Here is a 25,121-nt window from a genome sequence, read left to right on the forward strand (position 1 = left end):
GCAAGTTAAATGTAAAAATATATATATATTAAATGGCCGGACCACCACCCTGGAACTGGCGCCTGGCCGGGACGCCGCCACCATGGTGGTGGCGCCTAGCCGGGACGCCAGTACCATGGTCATGGCGCCTGGCCTCGAAGCCTCAACCATGGTACAGGCCTCCTGGCTAGGCGCCACCGCCATGGTGGTGGCGTCCCAGCCAGGCGCCGGTGCCACGGTGGTGGCGGCTCCTCCGGACGCCAGCCATCTTTTCCGATGACATTCGTCGTCCCCCGGATCTCCGGCCTCCCCTGGCGTCCCCGTACGACTCCACATTTTTCGGTGAGTGAAATTTTCGTTTTTAGAGAAAATTGACAAAGGGGCAAAACTGTCAAATCATATTATTTTTGTGGGCTTTATGTAGTAATTTGTGGGCGATGTTTAGCAAATCCCTTAAGTTTCATACCCCTTATTAACGAATTTTTTTTAAAATGGGGTTGGAAATAAATTTTGTATCGGAATTTAGAAAAATAAAAAGGGGTGACATATTAATTTAAAATTTTAAATGGGAAAAATAAATTTAAAAACACAAAAACAAACTAATTTAGGATTTTAAAGAGTTTTTCGAAAAAAATTAGATTTTTTGGCCTAAATGTCACCGGAGATTATTTTTACCAATTGTCACATACGGTTAGTTTTTTTTACCAAATTGTCGCTGGAGTAAGTTTTTTTTACCAAACTGTCGATAGGGGTCTTTTTTATTTACCAATCTAGTCAATTGGCCAAAGAAGAGCTTCTAAACATATAAATGAGGGCAAATATATAAATAAATATTTTTAAGGGTGTAAACGTCCATACACTATTCATAATACCTCTCTCATAGTTTTAAAAGGTAGGAAATTATCAAAATAATAAGCTTAAGTAGCATTTTCTTCATTTGAATTTCACTTATCTGAATATTAGCCTTAAATTTATTGTCTAAACATATTATAATGTCTACACTTATCAGTTATCAACCATTATTCCATCATATAGTACGTAATTGCTCTTACATTATCCTATTTAAACCTTTTAAATCTTATTTCGTAACTTATTAGACTTAAAATAAGTGAAATTAAGTTGAATAATACAAATCCTTAGGACCTTGAGCTTATCATGGATCTCGGTTCTCTTAGCCAGTATAACAGCCCATTCAGTTGTAAATGTACTCTCGATCCTTTTAGCCTCATTTTTAACAGATATGACTGCTTAGTATCTTAATAGAACAGAATGAGTAATACTTCTTACTAACTATACCAAATACAAGACTACATACTCCCTCTATTTTTAAATACTTGATCCACTTCTTCATGTGCGGAGTTTTAGGAGAAATTGAAGAAAATAATAAAATATGGAGGTAGTGGGGTAGGTGGAAGAATAAAAAATTATAAAAAACAAAACTAGTTGAGAGAAGTGGAGGAGAGAGGATATGAAATCAATAAAATATAATTTATGTTGGATCCACTAGTTAAGAGAATTAAATTAAATATTGTAAAAGTTTTCCAAATAAGAAAATGGAATAAATATTTAAAAACCGCTAAAAATAAAAAGTGGAGCAAATATTTAAAAACAGAAGGAGTACTTCATATAATATCAATCTAGGAAATCCGTATAATTACCACTTTTCTACCATTTTAATAAACAAATTAATTTCCTTATCCAAAACATTATATTATTTGGATAAAAATGTCACATATGATTGAGTTTGATGACTATAATGTCGGATTCATCCTTAAAAGTAAAGATAAACTTATCTTCAACCCGTCTCTGTTCATAATTTTCCGGCGTAACTCAACACTCTTTCAAGTGGCCCCTATTTTTTTTTTTGGGGTCACTTGCAATTTTTCCCTCTTTTTCTCTCTCCTCTCTCTATATAAATCATCAGCTAATCTTCCTATTTTTGTCATAATTATAATTATCTTTCCTCTTTCAAATTATTAAGAACTGCACTTTGAAGTCTGTCCATTTTCCTGGTGAACAATGTATGTTATAGTTATTATTGATTAATTTGCATATTATTTGTTTCTAACGGTTTCAAAGATTGTAGCTTTATTGGAAAATAATGGGATTATTGAGAAAAGATTGTATTTTATAATAAAGTAATTTAATGGAGCATGTGGTTTGTTTGTTTTATGTAGTCCATTGTTTTTAGATTAGTTTAAATTATAAGATTCTTTTGTCTAATTTAATTTACATTATTTGGAGGGTTACTTGCATATTAGTTGTATTGCATGCATAAGTTGTATCTTTGACTTTTTTGTTCTTTCACCATTAGAATTTGTGGGTTTGTTAATTTGTTGCCTGAACAAAGAAATTAAGGTGCGTAATTGTGTTTATGAGCTATTTTTTACATGGTTTTTTTTTTTAATTAAAAATTATATGTTTTATTTGAAATAACTGAGATTAATAGAGTGAATGATCACAATTAGTTTCATGCTTTTGGAGTTGATCGTTGAGTATATGCAACGTAATTTGTATCCACCTAAAAAGCAATAAGGGTATTTTGTATATTTTGATAACTAATTACCCATTTTGCATTTAATGCTATTTTGGCCAATTTTTAGGGGTGATTTAATTATAGATTTGTCTTACTAAATTTGGTGACTAATTGTGCAATATTGGAAATTGGCAGAAGATTGATGTGTTGAGGCAACAATATGGGTGGATATTGTCTATTGATATTTCTATTAGGGGCATGTACTTTGTATAGTTCATATGGTGTTGGAAAGATCAAGCAGACTGAAACAGCAACACTTGTAGTAGATGCTAATGCTGCTGGTCCAGCAATTCCGGATAAGTTATTTGGAATTTTCTTTGAGGTCATTTTCTTAGAACTTAAATTTCATTCTGAGTTTCTAATAAAGTGGAGTTTCCTTAGTTTAAGAATGCAAAATTGGGCTCTATTTGCGGTTGATCTGTCTTGCAGTTTGTGTATTCTACACTACAGCTTGTTAATTTCGAGTGTTACTATTGTTCATGTTCATGTATAATGTAAAATGTTATTTGCTTCTTTATAGATAATGAACTTGCAAAATGCTATTTATACAGGAAATCAATCATGCTGGATCTGGTGGACTTTGGGCAGAACTAGTAGACAACAGAGGTATGTTCTTTCTCCTCATTAAGTCAACATTGGGTCAATTTTCACTCTGGGATCGAGAAACTTGAGCGTATATATGAATGCTATTTATCATTTGCATTTTTTGTTGGCATGCTATTTACTTTTTTAAGTTTGCATATATATGAATGCAATGTGGGATAAAAACTGGAGACTTGCAAAATTGATGAATTTTACATCATATTAGACACTATCAATTGTTTGTTGCGCTCTAGCTTACTTTGATTCCTCCCAATTATCAATTAATGAAAATAGGTTCATGCTTATGTATATAAACTGGTAATTTTGTGTTTCTAGGTTTTGAAGCTGGAGGTCATCACACCCCTTCAAACATCAAGCCTTGGTCAATTGTTGGAGATGAATCAAACATCGTCTTATCTACAGACCTTTCATCATGCTTTGAGCGTAACAAAGTTGCACTCCGGATGGATGTTTTATGTGATAATGATGGTGCCAAATCTTGTCCTAGTGGTGGTGTAGGAGTCTATAACCCAGGATTTTGGGGGATGGTAAGAAGTTAGAATTAATTCATCCTTAGTGCAGCTTTATTTGTGCTTTAATCTTTTTGATAATTATTTTTCCATGATTGATATTGCAGAACATTGAACAAGGGAAGAGTTACAAAGTAGTCTTCTATGTTCGATCAACGGACTCAATTAACATAGATGTCTCATTGACTAGCTCAAATGGAGGGCTAGTGTTGGCTACCAGCAATGTGATGTAAGAGTCGTACTTATTATGCAAGATCTAATGAACTACAAGTAAAAGGTTGCTTCTACATGCATTCTGACTCTATTATCTTGTTATGGCAGTGCTGATGCAGCTAAAGCTGCTAATTGGACAAGGATGGAGGTTATGCTGGAAGCGAAAAGTTCTGATCCAAATTCAAGGCTTCAATTAACAACCATCAAAAAGGGAGTATTGTGGATTGATCAAGTGTCAGCAATGCCAACAGATACCTATAAGGTAGATTGTTAGAATACAATAGATGTTCAATCTAATAATATTTGTAAACACAATAATATATCTACAGAACATATATTACAATACATATGTTTCCCTATATCTCTAATATATATTCTAATGTCTCTAAAATAGATGCATATATAGGTCTAGGAAATACCCTTAATTAAAATTGCAACCAAGTAATATATAATCATATTATTTTCCATGACAATGAACCATTTCACTTGTAAATAATTGTAATCATGCATTGAAGAAGGAAGTATTTTGGATAATAATGTGCTTGCAAAAAATCACCATCAATGCTTAGAATTTTTCTCTTGTACCTTATGAAATCTAATTTGTTTACCTAGGGACATGGATTCCGCAAGGACCTCTTTGAAAAGCTTGTTGATTTGGAACCAAGATTTGTTAGATTCCCAGGTAAAGTTTAGTACGGTCCTGTTGTTGCTTGATTTTTAGATGTATATGATGTTGGCATTTATTTTTCCAAAAAGATACTTCTTCATGATCTTGTCACATATTTGTTTATTCATTCTTGCATTATGTTTCTACCAGGTGGTTGTTTTGTTGAAGGCGAATGGCTAAGAAATGCTTTTCGCTGGAAAGAAACTGTTGGTCCATGGGAGGACAGGCCGGGACATTTTGGAGATGTTTGGATGTACTGGACTGATGATGGACTTGGATACTATGAATTCCTCCAAGTAAGAATCGTGGACTTTTCTCTATTTTTTTTTTCTTTAATTAATTATCATCAAGAATACAGGGAACTTTAGCTAAATATTGTGTTTGGAGTTTTGACAGTTGTCCGAAGATCTTGGGGCATCTCCAGTGTGGGTAATTAATAATGGTATGAAGTATGAGCGTTTGTTTTGTTTGACTGATTCTCTTTTTTACTGTCTAAAGCTCTTTATTTGATGGATTTGTACTTGCTATTTGACTATCATAGGAATCAGTCACCAAGATGAAGTTGAAACATCAATGGTGACTCCTTTTGTGCAAGTATGTTACTTCCTTTACTTTCTTTATGTGAAAAAAAAAAAACTTTGCGCAATGCATTGCAACTAAATGAAATTGAGATAGTAGTTTCATTCACACATAAGCTCTGATAATCCAGTCAAATTCCTTCTCCTTCCAGAGCCTGTTTTAATGTAGTAAACAGTTGATCTTATTCGACACTTTTCTTTGAATCTAGGAAATGCTTGACAGTATAGAGTTTGCCAGAGGTGATAATTCTTCTCAATGGGGTTCCCTTAGAGCTGCGATGGGGCACCCAGAACCTTTTGAACTGAAATATATTGCTATTGGTAATGAAGATTGTGGGAAACCATATTATCAAGGTACACTTTTTTTTTTTTTTTTTTCCATAAATTATTGTGCTCTACAATAATTGCTATGTATGTCAAATCCACTGCTTTATAGATTGTACACCTGTTTTTGTTGGCAAGTTCGTGATTATATGCTTCCCGCCTTTGACATATCTGTTTTGCTTATAGAAATTCATAATAGAAAAGGGCAAAAATTACATTCTACTATGTAGCAAGTGTACATCAGTTGAATAAAAAAAATTTCTTCCAAGATTAATGCTATGCCAGAAAGGAAAAAAATGATTACAGCAGGAATGGGTCAATGACTATTATTTTTACATTATGCCAATGGCTTTGCATAGAGACTCATCTCTCTATCATTTTTGACCAGGAAATTACCTCAAGTTTTATGACGCCCTAAGAAATGCCTATCCAGATATTCAAGTTATCTCTAATTGTGATGCATCATCAACTCCATTGAATCATCCAGCTGATCTATATGATTTTCATGTAAAAATTTCTCGACATTTTCTTTTGTATAATGTCTCCGGTATTGATGTACAGCTTTGAAATTTATAGCAACCAACTGAAGAAAGCCTTGTGTTTTTTTTAAATATATTCCAGATATACACTTCTGCGGCTGATATGTTTTCTAAGAGTAATAAGTTTGACAAGACACGACGTAATGGGCCAAAGGTACATGAAAGAGGATTATTTTGTAATTTCATCTGTAACATAAATTTTATTCACTATATACCCTCTGCTTGACAGGCTTTTGTGAGTGAATATGCTGTGACTGGAAAAGATGCTGGCACTGGAAGCCTTCTTGCTGCATTGGGTGAAGCCGCATTCCTTATTGGAATAGAGAAAAATAGGTAAGTAATACATATGTGAACTGTGTTTTTTCTTCTAGCCATATAAACTGCTGAATTTCTGACACAGATATCTGCAGAAAATTTGAACATACACAGAGGTTGCATTAAATGCTTTGGGTAGAGTTTGTTTACATTTTTCTGTGTCAACCCACACAAACTTATGTTGTTGAAAAATTGCGTTGTATTTTGAGCGCAGTGATGCTGTTGAAATGGCAAGTTATGCTCCCCTTTTTGTAAATACCCATGATAGACGATGGAATCCAGATGCTATTGTTTATGATTCTTCACGCGTCTATGGTACACCTAGCTACTGGATGCAACAATATTTCACAAAATCCAGTGGGGCAACTCTTCTCAATTCAGCACTTCAAGCCAGTTCCAAAGCTGCAGTTGTTGCCTCTGCAATTAGTTGGAAGAATGCAACAGACAACAAGAACTATATAACTATTAAGGTATGGAACCTTTATATATTGGGCTTCTGCAATTCTTAATCTGAAACTATAAGTAGGAATTCCGTGATAAATACTGACACAGGAACACTTCCCTAGCATGCTCCTCTTGGCATATTTGATCTCACATGAGCTTAATAACACATTAGCACCATTGCTTTATTATCTGAAGTTCAAATTTTGCTAATGTAAACCTATCATGTCTACTAAATGTTTCTGTTGGTTCAATTATCTATTTGCTACCTTTTGTAATGAGTTTGATACACCCAGCATTTTCGTAAAATCACAGAAGGTTAGATTCATGTGGAGTAATAAGTACCGAGTTTGTGGCAACTTCGTAGAATAACTATTGTCTGGTGGGATGTGTAGAGAACTAGAGATATGTCATCAATTACTCAATAAGTTCTTATAATTCATTGAGGTTGGTGTAAGAGATGCTTTACCTGCTCAAGCTTCGGCTTCTTTTCACCTGGAAACCCTGAACTAAACTTATATAGTCCTTGGCTCTTGACTAATCTGAACTTATTGGTCCTAATCATATTTTAGTGGTAGATTGAACTTAGGTAGACCTTATCTGAGTATATTATCCTCAATCTGAACTTATGAAAACTTATTGGCTCTTGTCTATACTTTTTCAAGGGTAAAAAGAACAAAGCCTCAACATCAGAAGCAACTTATATATTCCTAAATTTCTGTTAGATTATTCAGATACCTGTCTCATGGTAGTTATGGTACCCGTATGACTTATGAATTTGTGATTGAGGAATGCATTCTGGTATACGTAGTACATATTTACTTTTCAGTCCTTTTAAAAAGGGATTTGATTATTGGTGCAGATTGTGAATTTCGGAAATAATTATGTGAACCTCAAGCTCTCAATTGGGGCTGAAAATTCTGTACAGCTAGTCGGGTCAAAGAAGACTGTTCTTACCTCTACCAATGTAATGGATGAGAATTCATTTCAAATTCCTAATAAGGTAATATTCGAAACACATGACTTCAGTCTGCAACTCATTCTTGATGATTGAGCTCTTATAATAGTCAGTTTAGTGTGGTTCTACTCTTTTATACCACCAACATATATCTGTACATCCCTTTAGAAATCCTGCACGGTCGTGTAGATTGTAATATGCATATGCTAAGCAACAAAATTCTGTTTCTACTCCCTCCTTAGAGAATTAACTGTAACGCTGCCTTGACTTCTGAACTCCCATGATAAATCTAAGGACATTAGAATATTGATCATAAATCATTACTGTTATAGGAAGCGTGACAGCTTTTTTACTTTACTCCATCATAGAAAGTGTTTGTCAGATTATCTGGGACTGAAAGGTTTTTGTTACTGACAGGTGATTCCATCTTCTTCTCGTTTCACATTAACTGGCAAAGAGACGAATATCATGCTCCAGCCGATTTCTTTCACTTCATTTGATGTGATACAAGAACAACCAAGTCATCTGTTACTGAAGGAAGCAGATTCTGGCCTAAAATCTTCTATATGATCTCATACAGTATACAGTTTGCACAGACACCAGACACATCCAAATACAGATAATGGGCTTTGTACACTAGTACACTCTTTGTATTCTGTAACAAGCGTGTGTCTTGGGCCGTGTACAAGAGTTGATTCAACTCTTAACGAAGCCCACACGATTAAGACCAGCTTGTTTCTTGCAAATTTATCTTTATGGTTCATTGGTTGTATAGATTCAAGGTTGGCTTATGAGCCTGTTGTATATCATATAGATGTCATTTTTATCAATAGTAAATGATTGCTTTGATTTTCCTTTATGAGGTATCCTTTCTTTATCAATTATAAAAGTGATGTTCAGTAAAAAATTATATTATTCAGCAAAAACAAGTTTCAATAAATAAAAACATTAATACCGAGAGACAGTGAATACATAAATTAAATTTTTAATTAATAAAATTAATTCTTGAAATAAAGTGAGTAAATAATGAAAAGTGGTGGTATATGGATTGCATACCTATATATTAATTTGTGTTGAAATTTTATCAACCATTCCTCTTATTTCTCACTTGATCTACCCTTCTTCTGAAAAATGGCCCTTTGACTGGCTAGTATGGTGATCAATCACATGATAAGTAGGTAACATATACTACTATAGTGGAAATTAAACCCCCTTTATAACCTCTTCTTTTCTGAATAAGTCTGATTTTAATTAGCTCCAATCTATGAATCTCTACTAATCTTCACAAATTACAAAGAGTGTTCCAAAATAAAAAGGAAGCAGAATGAAGAGAGTATAAGGTAAATTTTTCATCAAAACTAACACTCACGATTTCTTCTTCCGTTCAATATTACATGTCATGTATATTGTAATTTGAACTAGTAATGTAACATTTAAATTCAAATGAATACAATGCTATGAAAGAGTTTTATTTTCTCATAATTATGTTGCACTTTGGTTTTTCTTGTGTTATTTACTTGTATGTTAATTAAAGAGCTTAAACCATGTCCATTATTACGCCCATTATAGTCGTAAATCAAGGTAATAATTATTTTTTTTTTTTTTTTTGAAGAAAAGTAATAAGTATTATTGCTTAGAATGTTCTTTATTAAATAATGAATTCTTCAAGTTTTATTCGAATGTTCACCAATGCATCTACTATATGCATAAATTTGTCCTTGACTTCTATTCTTAATAGGTTTTCTCTGTTATTTTAATTTGCAGAGTTTTGTGCCTATGTTCCATGATGAGGAGGTATATATCTAATGCATAAATAGATTATGGCCTCTTTTTAATTATCTATCTTTTTTTTTTTTTTAAATAAAAGAAAGATAATGAAAAAGAGGCCACAATATATTGTTGCACAAATAGGAGCATCTACCACGAGAGAGTCAAGTTTTAGTCTCAATTTGATGTTTTACAAGGTAAGATAAGATAGACGTGTATGAAAAAGGTAAATGTTGTTTGATTACTATCTATGATGTCCTCTTTGATTAATTACCAGGCCGTACTTTTCTAACAATATAGAAGTATTGTCTAAATAAATGTAATGGGTCGTGACATAATCGAGTCGAGTTTTTTGGGAACTAGCCAATTTGTGAGGATTTAACAAGTATTTTAATTAATAGGAAGCATGAAGTATCTAGATTATGATAACATTTCATAATTAATATATATATATATATATATATATATATATATTTAAAAAATGCATGGTTATTCATAAGGATGTAAAAAATAGTTCATAATTTACTAATATGTAAACAATATTGTGGATGAACTAGTTTATGATTAAAGTCTTGAGGAATAGTGCTCAAACCGCGAGATCATTTAATATAAACCCCTGATAAATTTTTATAAAAAATACGAAGTATACTTTCTCCGTTTTTATAATATACGACTGGTAGGTTTTTAACACAGAGTTTGAATAAAAAATCAGAGTAAAAACGTAAAATTAATAAAGATAAAGATCCCAGATTAATCTCTCTCACTAGTGTTTATGTTTATAATTTTCTTTTGTATTAACAATTCATTTATCTTTTCTTATATAAAAAATTATTTAACTTATTTAATTTCTTCCTTAAAAAAAAAAATCCTTAAATTGGGTGTCCTAAGACTATATAAGTCAACTAGTAATTAGTAAATAGTTAAATACTCCTCTCTTGTATGAATAACAGTGCCGAAAACTATATAAACAAGTACTCAAATCTTAAATTAGTATTTAGTAGTCTTTCAAAAAAAAAAAAAAAATAATCTTAAATTAGTAGAATTGAATCTCTATTTCCATACTTGACATTCCTCTGTTCTGAATTCTGATCTCCTCCAATGTCAAACCCTAATTCTAACGCAAACACAAACCCAAATGTAGAAGAAGATCTTGATCTTGATCTTGATCTTGTTCTTGAATTAGTCCCTCGAATCAGAATGGATTTCGGAATTGTACCAGTAAAAGGCGGTTACTTTTATCTAAGCTAACATTGATAGGCTCATCTCCTTTGCTATCGAAGTTCGTATTCAAAGTGTTTCAGCCTTCCCAAGAACGAGATTTCTATCAAATCAACCCGGAAATGGAATGATTCGAACAAAAATCAAAATGGGAGATTATTTCGGCGATGAAGGTGATGATTGGGAGACCAAACGTTGCAAGGCTATACAGTTTCTTCTTTAAGGAGATGCACTTCTTACATATGTTTGATATTACTGGAGGAAGCGAGATTGAATTTCGCCCTTTTATCAAATCGTCTGAGGATTCGCAACGAATGATTGACCACCTTTCAGGTATATTAATTGGTGCTTGAATGTACTCGTGATAATGAACTCATTGTTTTAATAGAATATATCCGTGCTAATGTACTGATTGAATTTTATATACTTATGCTAGTGTACTTATTGAATTGAATATATTAGTGGTAATGTACATATTGAATTGAATATACTCGTGCTAATGTACTTATTGACTTGAATTTATGTACTTATTGAATTGAATATACCCGTGAATCCGTGATAATGTAATTATTGAAATTGGATACTACTTGCTCACAGGGTTTACACAGGAGGAGGCACCGACTATTGTTCTTTAAGAATGTGCCTTGTGAATGGTTTGCTGACTATCAATCAATGGAGAATCTTCGAGCTTATTTTCATACTCTTGGGAGACTTAGGTATCACAGCTATTTTGATTTTGATTTTTTTTTTTTTTTTTTGAACATTATTTGCTGCCAAATTTTCACAATATACCCATTTCTATGTTGAATTTCTTGTGTTAATAAGCATCACACTTGGCTTATTGACTAAAATTTTGAGATTTATGAGTATCTTTCTCTAGTGATTTACACAATTTGTTTCATAGCTGAAGGAATCTTGATGTTGATGACAACAATATCTTCATCAAATTTGAGGACCCCGAGGAGTGTTCCAAAGCCTTAAAAAAGTTGTGCTCCTGTTCTTTGAAAATGAAAAATGTATTTTTTTTTTAACCTTTCTTATTGCAATTTAATTGCTTAGCCCTGTTCCTGATCACTGATATTGAGCACCATTTTTATACTGTTTGTATAGATCATGAAGATGTTGATGTAGCTATTGTCAATGTACTTCTACCTGCTAAATAGTATTAGTTGCAAACACACTTGGTAATACTTTGTTCCAGATTTTTACTTAGCTCATACACGAATCATGCAACACAATACATCCTCTGAATGCCAAAAGGCACAACTGAACATATACTTTGATAAACAAACAACACCCTATCTCTTGCCACCCTTGCCAAATGAAGTGAGAAACCCAGATTTTAGATTTGTATGGCACTCTGTGATCAATAGATATAGGGTAATTTAAAACATATATATATGAAATTTTATTCCTGCATAATATTCACATGCAAATTCTCTCCCCTGGAGTTTGTTTATTTTGAGTCTTCTCAATTGTTTAAATCTGTGCTGTTATAGTTGGTATATGCTTGAGCCTTGTCAATTGTTTTATAGGAATCTCCCCTCTCCCTTGGGAAATAGTTGAAGCTTGGAGCCTTCATGAGTTACGCATGCAATTGTGATTTTTGAATCATTTCAAATACTTTTATATCCATCAGTTTGGAATAACATTCTTGATTTTAATGTGTAGAATAATGTATCAAGGATGGTCGACTATGATTTGGCATTGAAGGACTTGCCAGATTCTAGCATCTCCCAAGAAATGTTCACCAACAACAGTGTTTCTTTAAAGAAGGATGATTATGTGTCAATGAGCAAGGAAACTTTCAAGGGGCAGGACATGCAGAGGAGGTGAAGTATTTGAAAGCTAAGATGGAGGCATCTCTTGCTGGTTAACCTCACTAAGTTGTTATGATGAAACTATTTATTCTGCATTAGCCTTTTGCCTTTTGTGAACAGAATGTTGTCCATGTATATATTGCTCCACGGTGCTGTGTATATTGTTCCCCATAGCGATTTTTCTAGGTGCAGGACAGGATATGCATGCTCTGATGATTCAAATGACACAACTTGCGGAGGGGTTAAAGTTTTTGAAAGCTAAGATGGAGGTATCTCTTGCTGATTAATATCACTAACAAGTTGTGATGAAACTATTTATTCTGCTTTAGCTTTTTACCTTTTGTGAACAGAATGTTGTCTGTGGAGCTGTGTATTGCTCCCCATAGCTGTTTATATCTGACTACGGAGCTGTGTTATTCTGCCTTGTTCCTTTTTGGAGGAATTGGAAGTTATGAAAGGTGATTATATGTATGTATTTTCTGTGTTGTGATCAGTATCTACCCTAACTTGCATATATATATATATATGAAATGTAAATGCAATTATATTTTAAGATTTTTTTTTTTTAATTTTTACGGGAATATTTTAAGATCAAAATTACTAGAGTTATATAAAAAGTTTATTTTGTCTTAAAGTTTAGTGATTTTAATTTGAATATTTATCCTTCTACAAATGAACATGATGTCAAACTAAAATGATCATTTATGATAAATTAAATTACTAGCCATAATATTCATTAAAGATCATTCTAATTAGCAAAATAATAGTATTAATTGATAATTGATGTTTAAATTCCATAAATTAAATTGATAATTTGTCTATAATTTTGTAATTATTATTTAAATGATATTTCTTCTACAAACGAGCATGAATTCTATTTGAAATGTACATTTACAATAGTTTAAATTTACTTGCAAAAATTCACCAAATTACAGTTTTAATTAATGAAATAAGTAATTATAACTGATAATTGATGCCAATTCCATAATGCAAAATGATAGTGTGTCTTCAAAATTAGTAATATAATTTGAACAATAATCCTTCTGCAAATGAACATGAAGTACGTCTAAAATGAACATTTGCGATAGATTAAATTTACTAGCTAAAATTCACCGAATAGCAGTTTAATTCACAAATACGTAATTTTAAATTGAGAGTTGATTTTTCAATTCCAGCTACCCAATATTCAACATAATAAAAACTTACATATCGTCAGATTCTTTGTTTTTGGTCTCTGAATACTTTTCTCCGAAATACTCTTCTCAATTCTAGAAAAATAGTACAAATGATAATATACTTTAATTATTTTCAGCAACAATATGTGTAATCATAGTAGAATACATTTTAGAACATATTATCGTAAATATAAATAGAAAGTTTAGGATTTACACATTTTTTTCGTTCAAAAAATGAACAAAATACTTACTGTTTCAGAGATTGTTGTTGCATTAGAAAAATTTCCTCGAGAATGCTATATATTTGGAGTATCTTGTAGCAATTTTATACTATATAAGCGTGAAAATGTTTGAGAATGAAGATTTTGATGAGAGAGAAAATCCTGGGAAAACGATGAAGAGGAAGGTTGAAGAAAGAAAAATGATTTTGGAATGGTGTTTTAATTTTTTTTTTACTGTATATATTTGTGGGGGTAGGTGTAAATTAATTTGCAGGTTAATGCAGTTAGTGGAGGTAAATGGGGTAGTGAGGGGATGAGGCTAAACGTAGCGTTTCAATGAGGGTGTAGGCAATGATGCCTAAAGGGGGGTGTAGGTATTAAGAATTACATTATTATACCTTGTTGATCACTAGTGGACCGAAAATATTAGAGGGGCCTGGATTTCAATCTTTCACCTCTTGCATGATATGAGACATCGTCTTCAACCTTTGACACATTGTTCTCAAATTCAATATACAAATTCATTTTTTTTTAATGGATCAATATATATATACAAATTCATCAAATGTCAAAATTGAAAATAAACAATGAATTTGACGATAATAGTGCAAAATTTCTTACTAAAATATAAAATAACATAATTAATGATGAAAATTATTAAATATGAAATTCATACAAATTACCTTCTCCTTTGTTTAACATATCCTCAAATTCACCTTTATTCTCAATCATGCCATTCGCATAACCATCAACATAACAATGATCAGAATCATGATGAAATTCACAACCATTATTCTATTTCTCTTGCCAAATTTCTATTTCTCTCTCTAAAATTTCTAATTATTTCTCTAAAAAAATTCAATTTACTGCAATATGGAGGATTATAAATTTGGATATGATAAATATGGCAAATACTAGCAAACTCCTTCAATTAAGGAGCGTATATTTCACATAACTAATTTTGTGCTGCTATTTTCATTCGGGTGTACCATGCGCTCATGGTACACCCTGGTGTACTATGTAAATTTCATAAATCTAGTGGGGGCAAATAATACTTTAAGGACAATGATTCTTCACGTCCCTTTGATTATTTTCCTAACAAGTACTAGTAATATGTATTTTTAGTTAAGACTTTTATATTGAAAACTTTTTGGTATATCATTACAAAATTATGTTTACATATTGTTTCTAATTACGAGTAATTATATTAAAATAATCGTCACATGAAATCTCGTTAACATTAGTCTATATTCAACAAGATAATCATATTATCTCGATAGAATCTCGTTTACATTAATGTCCGATTATGACCATCTATACTCTAAATTGTTAATACATGAATGTCGAAAAACCAACTCACCATCCCACAGAAAAGGAAGAACGCCATATTAGAAAATCTCCCACTAACTGCGACCTTCAACTTCTCCCTTTCTACCCAAAACATAAAGCTTCAATACCAGAAACCAATAAATAAGCTCAAAATCACCAAACATTTTCACTTTTTTAGTTAAATTTTCTCGATAATTCAAAACCCTTTTCTCAAAAATGGAGGAACAATCAACAACCCTCCTAAATCACACACCCACAAATTATTTAAGAAATTATCTCACTTCCACTTTCTCTCATTTTCTTCCATTAAACCATCCTTGCATCAATGGCGGCTACTCGGAGCTTCGAATTGATGATGATTCCGATGATGGGTCATCTGATCAACCTTACTGTAAACCCTTTGTTGTTCTTGATGTAATTTGGAATTTGGGGTTTGTTTTGGTGTCTGCTTTTGTGCTACTTTGCACAATTGCAGAGAAACCCTCTAGCCCTTTAAGGGTTTGGATAGGTGGCTATGCTTTACAATGTTTATTGCATGTGGGGTTTGTTTATTACGAGTTTCGCCGCCGTAATCATGGCGGTGTTTCGGCGCCGGAAGGCCATTTGCAGTCTCACAATAGGTATACTTTTATGCTTTGGTACAAAATCTTTGTATTTCTTGATATTAGTTGTATATTTGATTTCTTTTGGGTTCAATTGAAAGAATTGGGTATAATTGATTTATTTGTGTTGTAATTTTCATGTTAGAGGTGACTTTAATTGGTGGGTTTTGCTTGTAGTTTGGTGAAATCCTGATATGTTTGGTATTTGCTGTAGGTGAAAGAAAAAGTTTAGCATTTTTCTGATTGGTTTTGGATAGTGGGTTGAGCCTGTGATCGGTTGGATTTAAACACTGGAGAAAAAATAATGAAAAAAAATAAATAAAATTGACATTTTGGAATTGTCATTGAATTTTTGTTAGTTTACTGACTTGATGAATATGATGATAGTGATATGACTGATATCTTTGATTAATGGGTAGCCAGAATATAGGAAACAAAAAAAATTTGACATGTTTTGTATTGCAATTTGGGGGTATTATGATATTGATTGAAACTGATGTCTTTGGTTGATAGTTTATGGTTGTTTACCAATAAGGCCCAAAATCACTAAATCATAATCAGTACTCCGGTAGTCTATTCGCTATGCTTTAAAGTTGTCATCTGTCAAAATTTATGGTTAGGGATTATCTATATTTATATTAGTAGGAATTTTTTTATGGTAACATGCAGAGGTTAGGTTGAGTTAATGGTTGTGGACGGGCTCTGCATTCTTTGTGGTCCTTCACTCCTTCTTCTGTTATCTGGTTCATTGAGGGTATCACTGCTAAATCTCAATTGATCTGATTTTCAGTATTATGAAGAGATTGGAATCACTGAACACAGTAGCGTCATCCTTTTGGTGGGTTTTTGGATTTTACTGGATCGTGTCCGGAGGCCAATCCCTTTTGCAGGATTCTCCCCGTCTTTATTGGTAAGCACATCTCTCTTTTTGTTTCTATTTAACTCTTCGTTCTAGGTTCTCTTGTTCCATTTTAAATTAAATGCTATTGTTTCATAGGAAAGTATGAAACAGTCCAGTGTTAACTACGCAGTATTAAGGATTAAAAATTACTGGATGAAGTACTAGGAAGAAATTTGATCATGAATTCTAGTTAAGAGAGCTGACAAGTATGTACAGACTGAAAAAATGGGTTGATAGACTATAGCCACTTACTAAGCTCAAGATTGAATATTCTCCTCCCAAGTGATTGTAACTTTGCTTCTAGCGAATAGTGGGCTATGCTCTGGTGGCTTTTAAAATGTTCTTGTATCTTCTTGTGGTCTCATCTTTTAAAACCTACACTGCTCTAGTTGTACGTTTTTATGCAAACTTACAACAGTTCACATTTTACTAGTTTTGTCTGATGAAGGTCTATTAAATTTTGGTTGTCGTGTTGTTCTTACTGTTCTTGTTCTTGCTGAATTTAAGTGGACTGTTAGTGTTATTTTCCTTACAAATCAATATCTAGGTTGGTACCAGAGGGAAGTTCCTAATTCCTATATATTAGCACAGTAAGAAAAATGATTCATCATCATTTTAGATTTTTATGGGCAATTTGTTCAACTTGTGGTATGGCTCTATGTACATCTTGGACATCCCTAGAACATGATTAAGGTCGGATCCATATTGGACAGTGGTGTTCTGTTTTTGAGTGAGGGAAAACTTGAAGAAAGCAGAAGAAGGAATCGTTGGGAGCCATTGGTGGTCAACATTTTAGAGTCATGTTGATGCAAATGGGCCGAAATAATTGGGTGTTTGTACCAGCAATACTGTTGAGAGGGGTTGTAAAGGAGGTTTTAAGTATCAATGATGGTCATTGGTCAGTGTGAGAAATGTGATCCTCCAGCTCCTTTCATGTTGAGTAATCTCAGGTTTCAGTTGGAAACAGGTGAAGGGGACTTTGATCTACTGTTAATGCCGTGTAGTTAACTTTTATTAAGTGCTTTAAAGAGCAATAGATAAGTGTGTTGGGCCCTTTTAAACCCAGTTCTACTGGTCTCCTTCCTTCCTTGCTTATTGGTGGCCCGTGGCCCATTTGGTCTCAATTCAATATACGTCATGATGAGTGGATTTTTTCAGACTTTGAATCCTTTTTATCGGTTGGTAATTTGCTACATCATTTCCCTTTTTCATGATCCTGAGGAGAATGGCTTTAGTTCATTTTTGTAGTTGCGACGTTGCGTGGTGGCAATATGAATCCATTTAATTTTCAAAAAGTTCAGTAGAGCGCTAAATCTTAATCTGATTGTCTTATGGCCTTTGTGAAGCTGTTGTATGCAATCTTTGCAATGAAACTTATGGATAGATAATGAATGTATGTGCTTTGTGTTATTTTTGGGGTTGTTGGGGGTCCTTGGGGGTATGGACGTTCCCTCTTCTTCTTCTTCTTTTTTTTTTTTGGAGGGGGTCCTTGGGGGTATGGACGTTCCCTTTTCCAAATATTGTAGGTGCACAAGGACTCTGGGTCTCATTATTGCTGGGCATGATGGCCCTTCTTTTTAGTTGTTCCTACATGATTCTTGTCACTATAATTATTTTAATTGATGGTGTGGGTGTTCATAAAAAAAATATCTTCTCTTTGAGGAGTTGGCTTACAGATTGGGACATTGTGTGGTTTGATTCAAGCATAAAGTGTTATTGTGTCATTGCTCCTCACTTTGTCATATTCATGATGCACAAGGAGACAAATTGGAGGACAATAAATTTTATATTCCTTTTTTTTTTTTTTGGGGGGGGGGGGGGGCGGGGCGGGCGGGTGGAGAAGGGGGAGATTGATTATTGCCTGCTTGATGTCCTTTCCATTTTCCAATGCCTCAATCTCTACCAATGTTACTTGCATGCTAAGATTTCTTTTATGGAGATATGCAGATGAAAGCATGAAACTAATGACTGTCTGAAAATAATTAATTCGATTATTGCTCTGTTTGGGGTTCTGAGATGGAGAGGGTGATGAAGCTATGGTAATATTATGCTCTAGAGGATGTTTATGTTACTAGGCGGTTATAAAGAGGGAATATATATAGATTTAGGGTCAAATGAGAAGGATTTTATGTGCAAATGTTTTGTACTTCCTCCGCCCGCAATTATCTGCAACATTTACTAAAAATAGGTGCTCTCTATTATCTGCAACAATTTTTTTTATTTCCTCTTTTGGTAAATTTTTAGCAATAAAATGTCAACTTTACTTTTACTTAAAATTTGTAATTTTGTTTACAATTTGTTAATTACATTGACTAACCAACTAATCCACCACCTTACCCTAACCACCTTCGCCGCCCCTACCACCAGCCCAGACGACCCCTAGACCCCATAGACCCCAGAGCACCAGCACCACCGCAATTCGTCGCGCATCTCCACCACCTTACCCCAGCACCACCGCAATTCGTCGCACATCTCCACCAGCACCACCTTACTCCAGCATCGTTGCGCATCTCCACCACCTTACCCCAGCACCACCGCAATTCGTCGCGCATCTCCACCAGCACCACCTTACCACCGCAATTGGTCGCGCATCTCCACCACCTTACCCCAGCACCACCGCAATTCGTCGCGCATCTCCACCAGCACCACCTTACCCCAGCATTGTCGCGCATCTCCACCACCTTACCCCAGCATTGTCGCGCATCTCCACCACCTTACCCAGCACCACCGCAATCCCGCGTTGCGCAATTCTCCAGATCTGAGTTTCGTGGTTGGTTTCGTGGGTTTGGTGATGGGTTTCGTGGGTTTTGGTGGTGGTTTCGGGGGGTTGCGTATGTGGGGTTGGGTGTTGGTGGTTCGTGGGGTGGCGTATGTGGGGTTGGGGATTGGTGTTGCGTGGGTGATTGTTGTTTGTTGGTGTTTCAAGGGGAAAGGGAGGGGCGACGACAAGGGGTTGGGAGGGGCGGCGCCGGCACAGAGAGGGGGGGTTCTTGACGTCAGCGAGTGTGGGGGTGGGGACGGGGGCAGGCGGGGTGGCTGGGCTAGGTTGGTGGTTTTTTTTTTTTAAGTTATTTTTATTAATTGTGTGTTTTATTTTAATTAAGTTTAATTATCCCTTCTCTCTCTTCTTACTTTTCATTAATCTTGCTTAAAAAGTTTTGCGTAGGAGTCCGCAAAACTGTCCTTTGTTGCAGATAATCTCGGGCGGAGGGAGTATTAAATGTTCATATTTTTGTAACTGAATGTGCCAAAAAAAAAAAAAAGACTCAAATTTGATGTGCATAATTTTTTAACATAACGTGCATAATTTTCATTTTTCCAGAAAAGTGCATAATTTTTGCAGTTCGAAAAACAATTTTGCACAAATATAAAAAAAATGCACATTTAGTATAAAATATATGCACATTTTTTCCTTCTCATCCTTCTCATTATAAGATCCTTCTCATTGGATCTCAAACTATATAAATTTGGAATTAAAAGAATGATTTTCTTGCTTGGTATCCTAAACAGAGCTGTGTATGTTGGTGCTGTGGGCCAGCCTCCCTTGATAACCATGATAGTTGTGGGCATGATGAGGGATAATTGTGGTTGTGGCTTCGTGGTTATGGTGGGATTATATTGCATGCTCTAGAGGATGTTTATGTTGGTGTTGTGGGTTAGTCGCCCTTGATAGCGAAGATAGTTGTGGGCATGGGAGTGAGTGATTCTGGCTGTGGTATTTTGAAATTGTGGTTACGAGTGGAGGCAAGTGGACAAATAGATCCCTCCATGGCTTTGGTTGGATCTTGGAATTAGAGGGCCTAGCCAAGTAAGTTCAGCTAGCTTAATCATTTGACTGGCTTGGTCTTTAACTCTTATTATGAAGCTAGACTGTTGTAGTGTTGAACAGTTGAATGATTCGCCCCAAAGATACCTTAGGGTAAAAAAGATGAAATGTCACAGGCCTGGACAAGGCCTGCTATTGAGCCAAGTTTAATCCACTGAACTGGAGCGGGCTGATTTCTTGGGCATTGCTGAATGAACCTCTAATTGCACTTTCCATACCCATGTCAGCTTGCAAATTTTCATGGTGCTTTCTGAATGGAAGCCATTTCAGACAGATTTCACCTTGGACGTGGACAAGTGTGCCTACTTGTTTGGGACTTGGGTGAAAGAAGATGTTAAGCTGTGCTGGTGGTGAGTGAGGGAGATGAAGTAGTAGTTATTTTGGGCAAGAAAAGGAGGACAATTGGTAGCTTTTGGATTGGCAAACACATGGTAGATATGGTGGTTTGACTATGTGGTATGTAGCATAGGTTGGACTTCTACCTTAACGAAACCTGAAATAATAGGAATGAGGGTTGGTTGTAACCTTTCCATGCCTAACCATACACGGTGGAAAATTTCAAGGCTTGTCAGTCCTTTTCTTGTTACACTGTTACACACTTGCACCATTGTTGTTTCTCACCCTTCCTTGTATATAAATTTAAATGTCCCCTTGGTTCATTTGTGTATATACCATGCTATTTCCTGCTCTTTTCATATGATCACTGAAACAAGATTCCCCCACCCCACTCCACCCCCACCTTTAAGAAGGAACTAAATGCAAGCCATTTTAATATATTTTTTTTCTTCTTTTGGTGCTAATGAAATCATCAGTTATGAATTATGATGCTAACCCCAATACTCAGTAGGGGGGAAATGTTCTAGGCTGTTATTCGGACTCGGGTAGCCCTAAGTCCATAACTGACTCAAATGTGTCCAAGTGTTTGGCTCAGCTATGTCCCCTGTGAAATGTCGAAGTTTTCGTACCCATGTTGGAGTGTCGAGGTTCCAACATTGGTGCTTGAGGTAAAATGAAGAGTCTGATTAAGATAGATTAGATCATTTTTTACCATTCTCATACTCCATTAGTTTAGATTGTTTTCTTTTGATCTTTTTTTTGCCTCTGCATTTGATATCATTTTTTTTTTTTTTTTGATAAGTAGTTTGGGTTTTCATATTTTCAAGTTTTGCAAAAATGTGATACAGAGTGTTTGCATTATGGTGCTGGTGCTATAGTTTTCAGATGTCATTCGCTTAGTTTCTACATATTCTCAGTATATATATGTTACTCAGGATGGTATTCTTATGCTCAAGGAACATGATGTTGAATTTTTTTGTTGAATTGCAGGTTAGCTGTAGTTTTCCTGGCACTCGATGTGTTCTTTATGATATTTTGCATCGGAATGGCTTGTATAATCTGCCTTGCTCTTTTTTGTTGTATCCCAATTGTGACAATTGCTTATGCCATGACGATTAGAGAAGGAGCATCTGAAGATGAGATCAGTCTACTTCCAAAGTGTAGGTTCCATCAGTCTTATGCATTAAAGATGTCTGCCTCTGTGGATTTGGGAAACATGAATGCTGCTGACGAACTAGCCATGCAATTTGAAAATTCTGTGAGTGGCACTGCCTTTTATTTTTTATAAGACCGTTCTGTATTCTTTATGCTTGGAAAAATTTTCCCTCTCTTTTTTCTAAATGAAAAAAATTCTAGCCGGTTAAGCATGCTGATGTGCATGAAGGATATCTTTAGTGGTTGGCAAAGGCCTGCAGTCCATTTGTTTTTTGGGATAATGATGGAAATATATAAATTAGAAATCAAGTTCACGGTACTGTATAATACTACACAATGTGTCCCTGAGATCTGACCTGTTTGTGTCTTTTGCAGGAATGCTGTATATGCTTATCACGGTACGTGGAAGGAGCAGAATTATGTACCCTTCCATGCAACCACAATTTCCATTATGGATGCATCAGCCGATGGCTGCGGATAAATGCTACCTGTCCGCTTTGTAAATTTAATATCAAGGCCAAAGGTGATGCATTGGTCTAATAAGAATATGCTCTCTGAAGCTGTGATTCAGCTAACTGTTCTCCCCTCGAAATGAAGATAAACAGTGATGAAGCACGGCTGATTTCTCACCGATCTGTTGGCACTTGGTAGCTACTAATAGATCATGTAGAAAGGCAATATGTAGAGAAAACTGTTTCCCTGGCTTCTGTAATCCTAACTGTTAAATTAGTGTAAATAATCAATTTTTAATTTAGGTTTCTTTCTAACTCACCATAGCATCAATTTTCTTCGGTTTTCAAATCTTGAAGCAATAATTGATATAATGCTGAAAATACTGCAGTATGACTACGTATCACGGAGTTGCTATCTAAAACTACAGGGACTAGTTTTGCCTGGAAAGAAAAAGGCACGAGTGGCGCGACTTTGTACCTTTGCCTCACTATGCCCTTTCCACCTCTAGATAATTTTGACCAACTACTGGGACTATGCTCTCCCCCCCATCCTAGGCTTTAAACCTGAATTTGAAAAAATGAACAATAAACTGTAAATTAGCTGATTCGCTGAACTTCATCTAACTAACCCCAATATATATTGGAAATTAAGAAAGGCCTTATAGTTCTATAAGGCTTTTATTTTTATATTTATTTATTTTAATTTCTTTTACTTGGAATGAATGAATTTGAATTGAACTAAAATGAAATAAAAACATAGAAAGCAAATTGACTGAACTAAACTAAATTGAAAATCAAGTCCTAACAAACAGGGTCGCACACCCCTAAAATTGCACGGGAAAAGGGCCAACATTGGGAGAATCCAAGGGGAAAGAAATTTAAACCAAATCCGGGAAAAATGATCTACATTGCCCTTGATAGATTGTCGCAAACAGAAAAACAAGTACATATTGTTCAAGCATATACATTCTGCTGAATTGGAAAAAGTTGTGCATATCTATGTTTTCTCATCAACTTCGGCATCTAAAGGACAAGGTTTCTCTTCTAGAACAAAATACAAAACATGCTACAAAAGGAGTATTAAACATTTTTTTCTTAAGCCAAACAGTTAGTAACCTGGCTGCTGCTTCTCTTACACATTCTTGAGCTTCTTCATCTTTGAAGGTGGCCATCGGCCCTTCTTCCTCATCTTTCTTTTTCGCATTAGCCGATTCCTCCGGAGCCTAATCTTCTTTGCCATTTTCATCTTTATCTTCTGTTCAAGCTTCAACTGCAACTTTGACTCCAGTGGAAGATTCTCAACTGATTTCTTATCTTCCACATCTGCTGACTGATCTCCACCTTCTCCAACTGGCTCCTCTGCAGCTGAGACCATTGCAACGACAATGCCTCTCTTTTGAGCAATTACGGGTCCATGAGCCTGTAAGCTGTGTCCAAAGGTTGGATGCAATGCAACACACACATTTTGCAGCCTGGTTGCTGAAAGTCCACCTCAAAAAGTCAGTTATCCATTGGGACAGTATAACAAAGTAAACAGGCCAGGCAACAGCATTCATGTTCCATTTCTAAGAAATTAATTTGAATATCATTCCAACAGTACATGTACGTTAATACTCCATACAATGCTCTTCTAAGATTCAATTTCTGCAACAATCTGCATTTGATTATCAGTACAAGACACCTCAAAACCTTGCTAAAACCCCTACTCTGATATCTTGTCGAGGCGATTACTGATATGGCATCTACAAGGAATAATATCAACCCCAAAAAGAAAGCTGCAGAAAGATGACCAAAATTATTTATAAGCAAACATCAAGGTGCAATTCCCCAAAAGCTGCATACATAATACATTCCGAGCTTACTCGAGAACATCGTTGCAAACAGCCTGGAGTGTCAGGGAACCAAGAGGGATGTAGTATGTCCTAATTCTTGTGAATAAAAGCAAATTGTGAGCCAATTCAGGATTTTAAAAGGCCCCACAAACAAAAATTATCTTCCTAATCCCATGAAACTTACAGGCTACAGAAACTGGAAATTCAATCAATTAGATAAAACTGGGAAAAAAAACAGTAAATTTGGGAAACCCAATTGAACCCATAACAAGAGTAGTAATTCAAAATTGGTTCCAATTCTCATCAATGCAACACTAACAAGATTGATATAATCGATTAGACAGATAAATCAAAGCATGAACTTAACTTAAAATTTGACCCAAAAATGACATCAAACAAAGAAGCACTCCAACTGCTCGACGAGATTCCCCAATCAAATACAAAAGTAAGATAAACCCAAACAACAGGGCAAAGCAAAATACAGAAAATGGGTATTAAAGCAGTAAAACAATTGAACCAAGTAAAACACAAAAAGATAAACAAAACTGAGAATTCAGTAAACATGATGATGAATGAGTTGTATAAATAATGCAGAAAATTCAAACCCAGAAATTGAAAATGAATAAAAATAAGAGAGAGAAAACTCACGGAAGGAAGAAGAGAGAGCAATGGAGGTAAAAGGAGGAGCAGAGGAGAGAGAAAGGAGAGGTGAAAGGAGAGCCATCTCTCTGCTTAGCGCAGTAGACTGGGAGGGTGGCTTTTGGATAAGCTTTTGTAAAGATGGCGGGGATAAAATAAAATTCACATCGGATGAAACTCAACTAG

General features: G+C 34.8%; 3 protein-coding genes and 1 long non-coding RNA gene across 6 annotated transcripts; 3 read left to right on the forward strand and 1 right to left on the reverse strand.

The window, feature by feature from the left end:
- The first annotated feature begins 1,761 nt into the window (after positions 1–1,761).
- LOC110711494 (alpha-L-arabinofuranosidase 1-like) lies at positions 1,762–8,521 on the forward strand. Of its 3 annotated transcripts, none has more exons than XM_021889894.1 (17): positions 1,762–2,000; positions 2,654–2,837; positions 3,067–3,121; positions 3,434–3,645; positions 3,735–3,856; positions 3,949–4,102; positions 4,453–4,522; positions 4,658–4,803; positions 4,904–4,949; positions 5,049–5,101; positions 5,295–5,439; positions 5,798–5,916; positions 6,031–6,102; positions 6,178–6,281; positions 6,478–6,733; positions 7,567–7,707; positions 8,080–8,521. In XM_021889894.1, exons 2-17 carry the CDS (start codon positions 2,676–2,678, stop codon positions 8,230–8,232), a joined length of 2,010 nt encoding a protein of 669 aa, XP_021745586.1. In that variant the 5' UTR covers positions 1,762–2,000; positions 2,654–2,675; the 3' UTR covers positions 8,233–8,521. The 3 variants fall into 3 exon arrangements, with proteins under 3 accessions (XP_021745586.1, XP_021745585.1, XP_021745587.1); XM_021889893.1 differs by having other exon boundaries at positions 1,763–2,000; positions 2,651–2,837; XM_021889895.1 differs by lacking the exon at positions 1,762–2,000 and adding an exon at positions 2,319–2,337 and having other exon boundaries at positions 2,651–2,837.
- A 1,448-nt stretch (positions 8,522–9,969) lies between these two features.
- Positions 9,970–13,249, forward strand: LOC110711781. Its single transcript, XR_002509426.1, has 3 exons — positions 9,970–10,980; positions 11,245–11,363; positions 12,319–13,249. It is a non-coding gene; the product is annotated as an uncharacterized LOC110711781 (long non-coding RNA).
- A 1,828-nt stretch (positions 13,250–15,077) lies between these two features.
- Positions 15,078–22,815, forward strand: LOC110711491 (E3 ubiquitin-protein ligase At4g11680-like). The gene is made up of 4 exons (XM_021889889.1): positions 15,078–15,812; positions 16,585–16,704; positions 21,848–22,115; positions 22,388–22,815. The coding sequence occupies exons 1-4, from the start codon at positions 15,409–15,411 to the stop codon at positions 22,550–22,552; spliced, it is 957 nt and encodes a 318-aa protein (XP_021745581.1). The 5' UTR covers positions 15,078–15,408; the 3' UTR covers positions 22,553–22,815.
- Positions 22,816–23,341: 526 nt separating this feature from the next.
- Positions 23,342–25,121, reverse strand: LOC110711492 (50S ribosomal protein 5 alpha, chloroplastic-like). Its single transcript, XM_021889890.1, has 2 exons — positions 24,945–25,121; positions 23,342–23,943 (listed from the first exon to the last, which is right to left on the reverse strand). Exons 1-2 carry the CDS (start codon positions 25,018–25,020, stop codon positions 23,597–23,599), a joined length of 423 nt encoding a protein of 140 aa, XP_021745582.1. The 5' UTR covers positions 25,021–25,121; the 3' UTR covers positions 23,342–23,596.

This window comes from Chenopodium quinoa, unplaced genomic scaffold (assembly GCF_001683475.1).
Source record: "Chenopodium quinoa cultivar QQ74 unplaced genomic scaffold, ASM168347v1, whole genome shotgun sequence".
NCBI classification, from domain to species: Eukaryota; Viridiplantae; Streptophyta; class Magnoliopsida; order Caryophyllales; family Amaranthaceae; genus Chenopodium; species Chenopodium quinoa.

Coding starts and splice junctions, on each gene's coding strand:
- LOC110711494 (XM_021889894.1), top strand. CDS start 2,676: ATGGGTGGATATTGTCTATTGATATTTCTATTAGGGGCATGTACTTTG. Junction 5,440..5,797: donor TGGGAAACCATATTATCAAG/GTACACTTTTTT, acceptor ATTTTTGACCAG/GAAATTACCTCAAGTTTTAT. Junction 6,734..7,566: donor AGAACTATATAACTATTAAG/GTATGGAACCTT, acceptor TTATTGGTGCAG/ATTGTGAATTTCGGAAATAA.
- LOC110711491 (XM_021889889.1), top strand. CDS start 15,409: ATGGAGGAACAATCAACAACCCTCCTAAATCACACACCCACAAATTAT. Junction 15,813..16,584: donor CATTTGCAGTCTCACAATAG/GTATACTTTTAT, acceptor TCTGATTTTCAG/TATTATGAAGAGATTGGAAT. Junction 22,116..22,387: donor CCATGCAATTTGAAAATTCT/GTGAGTGGCACT, acceptor TGTCTTTTGCAG/GAATGCTGTATATGCTTATC.
- LOC110711492 (XM_021889890.1), bottom strand. CDS start 25,020: ATGGCTCTCCTTTCACCTCTCCTTTCTCTCTCCTCTGCTCCTCCTTTT. Junction 23,944..24,944: donor TGCTCTCTCTTCTTCCTTCC/GTGAGTTTTCTC, acceptor GTGGACTTTCAG/CAACCAGGCTGCAAAATGTG.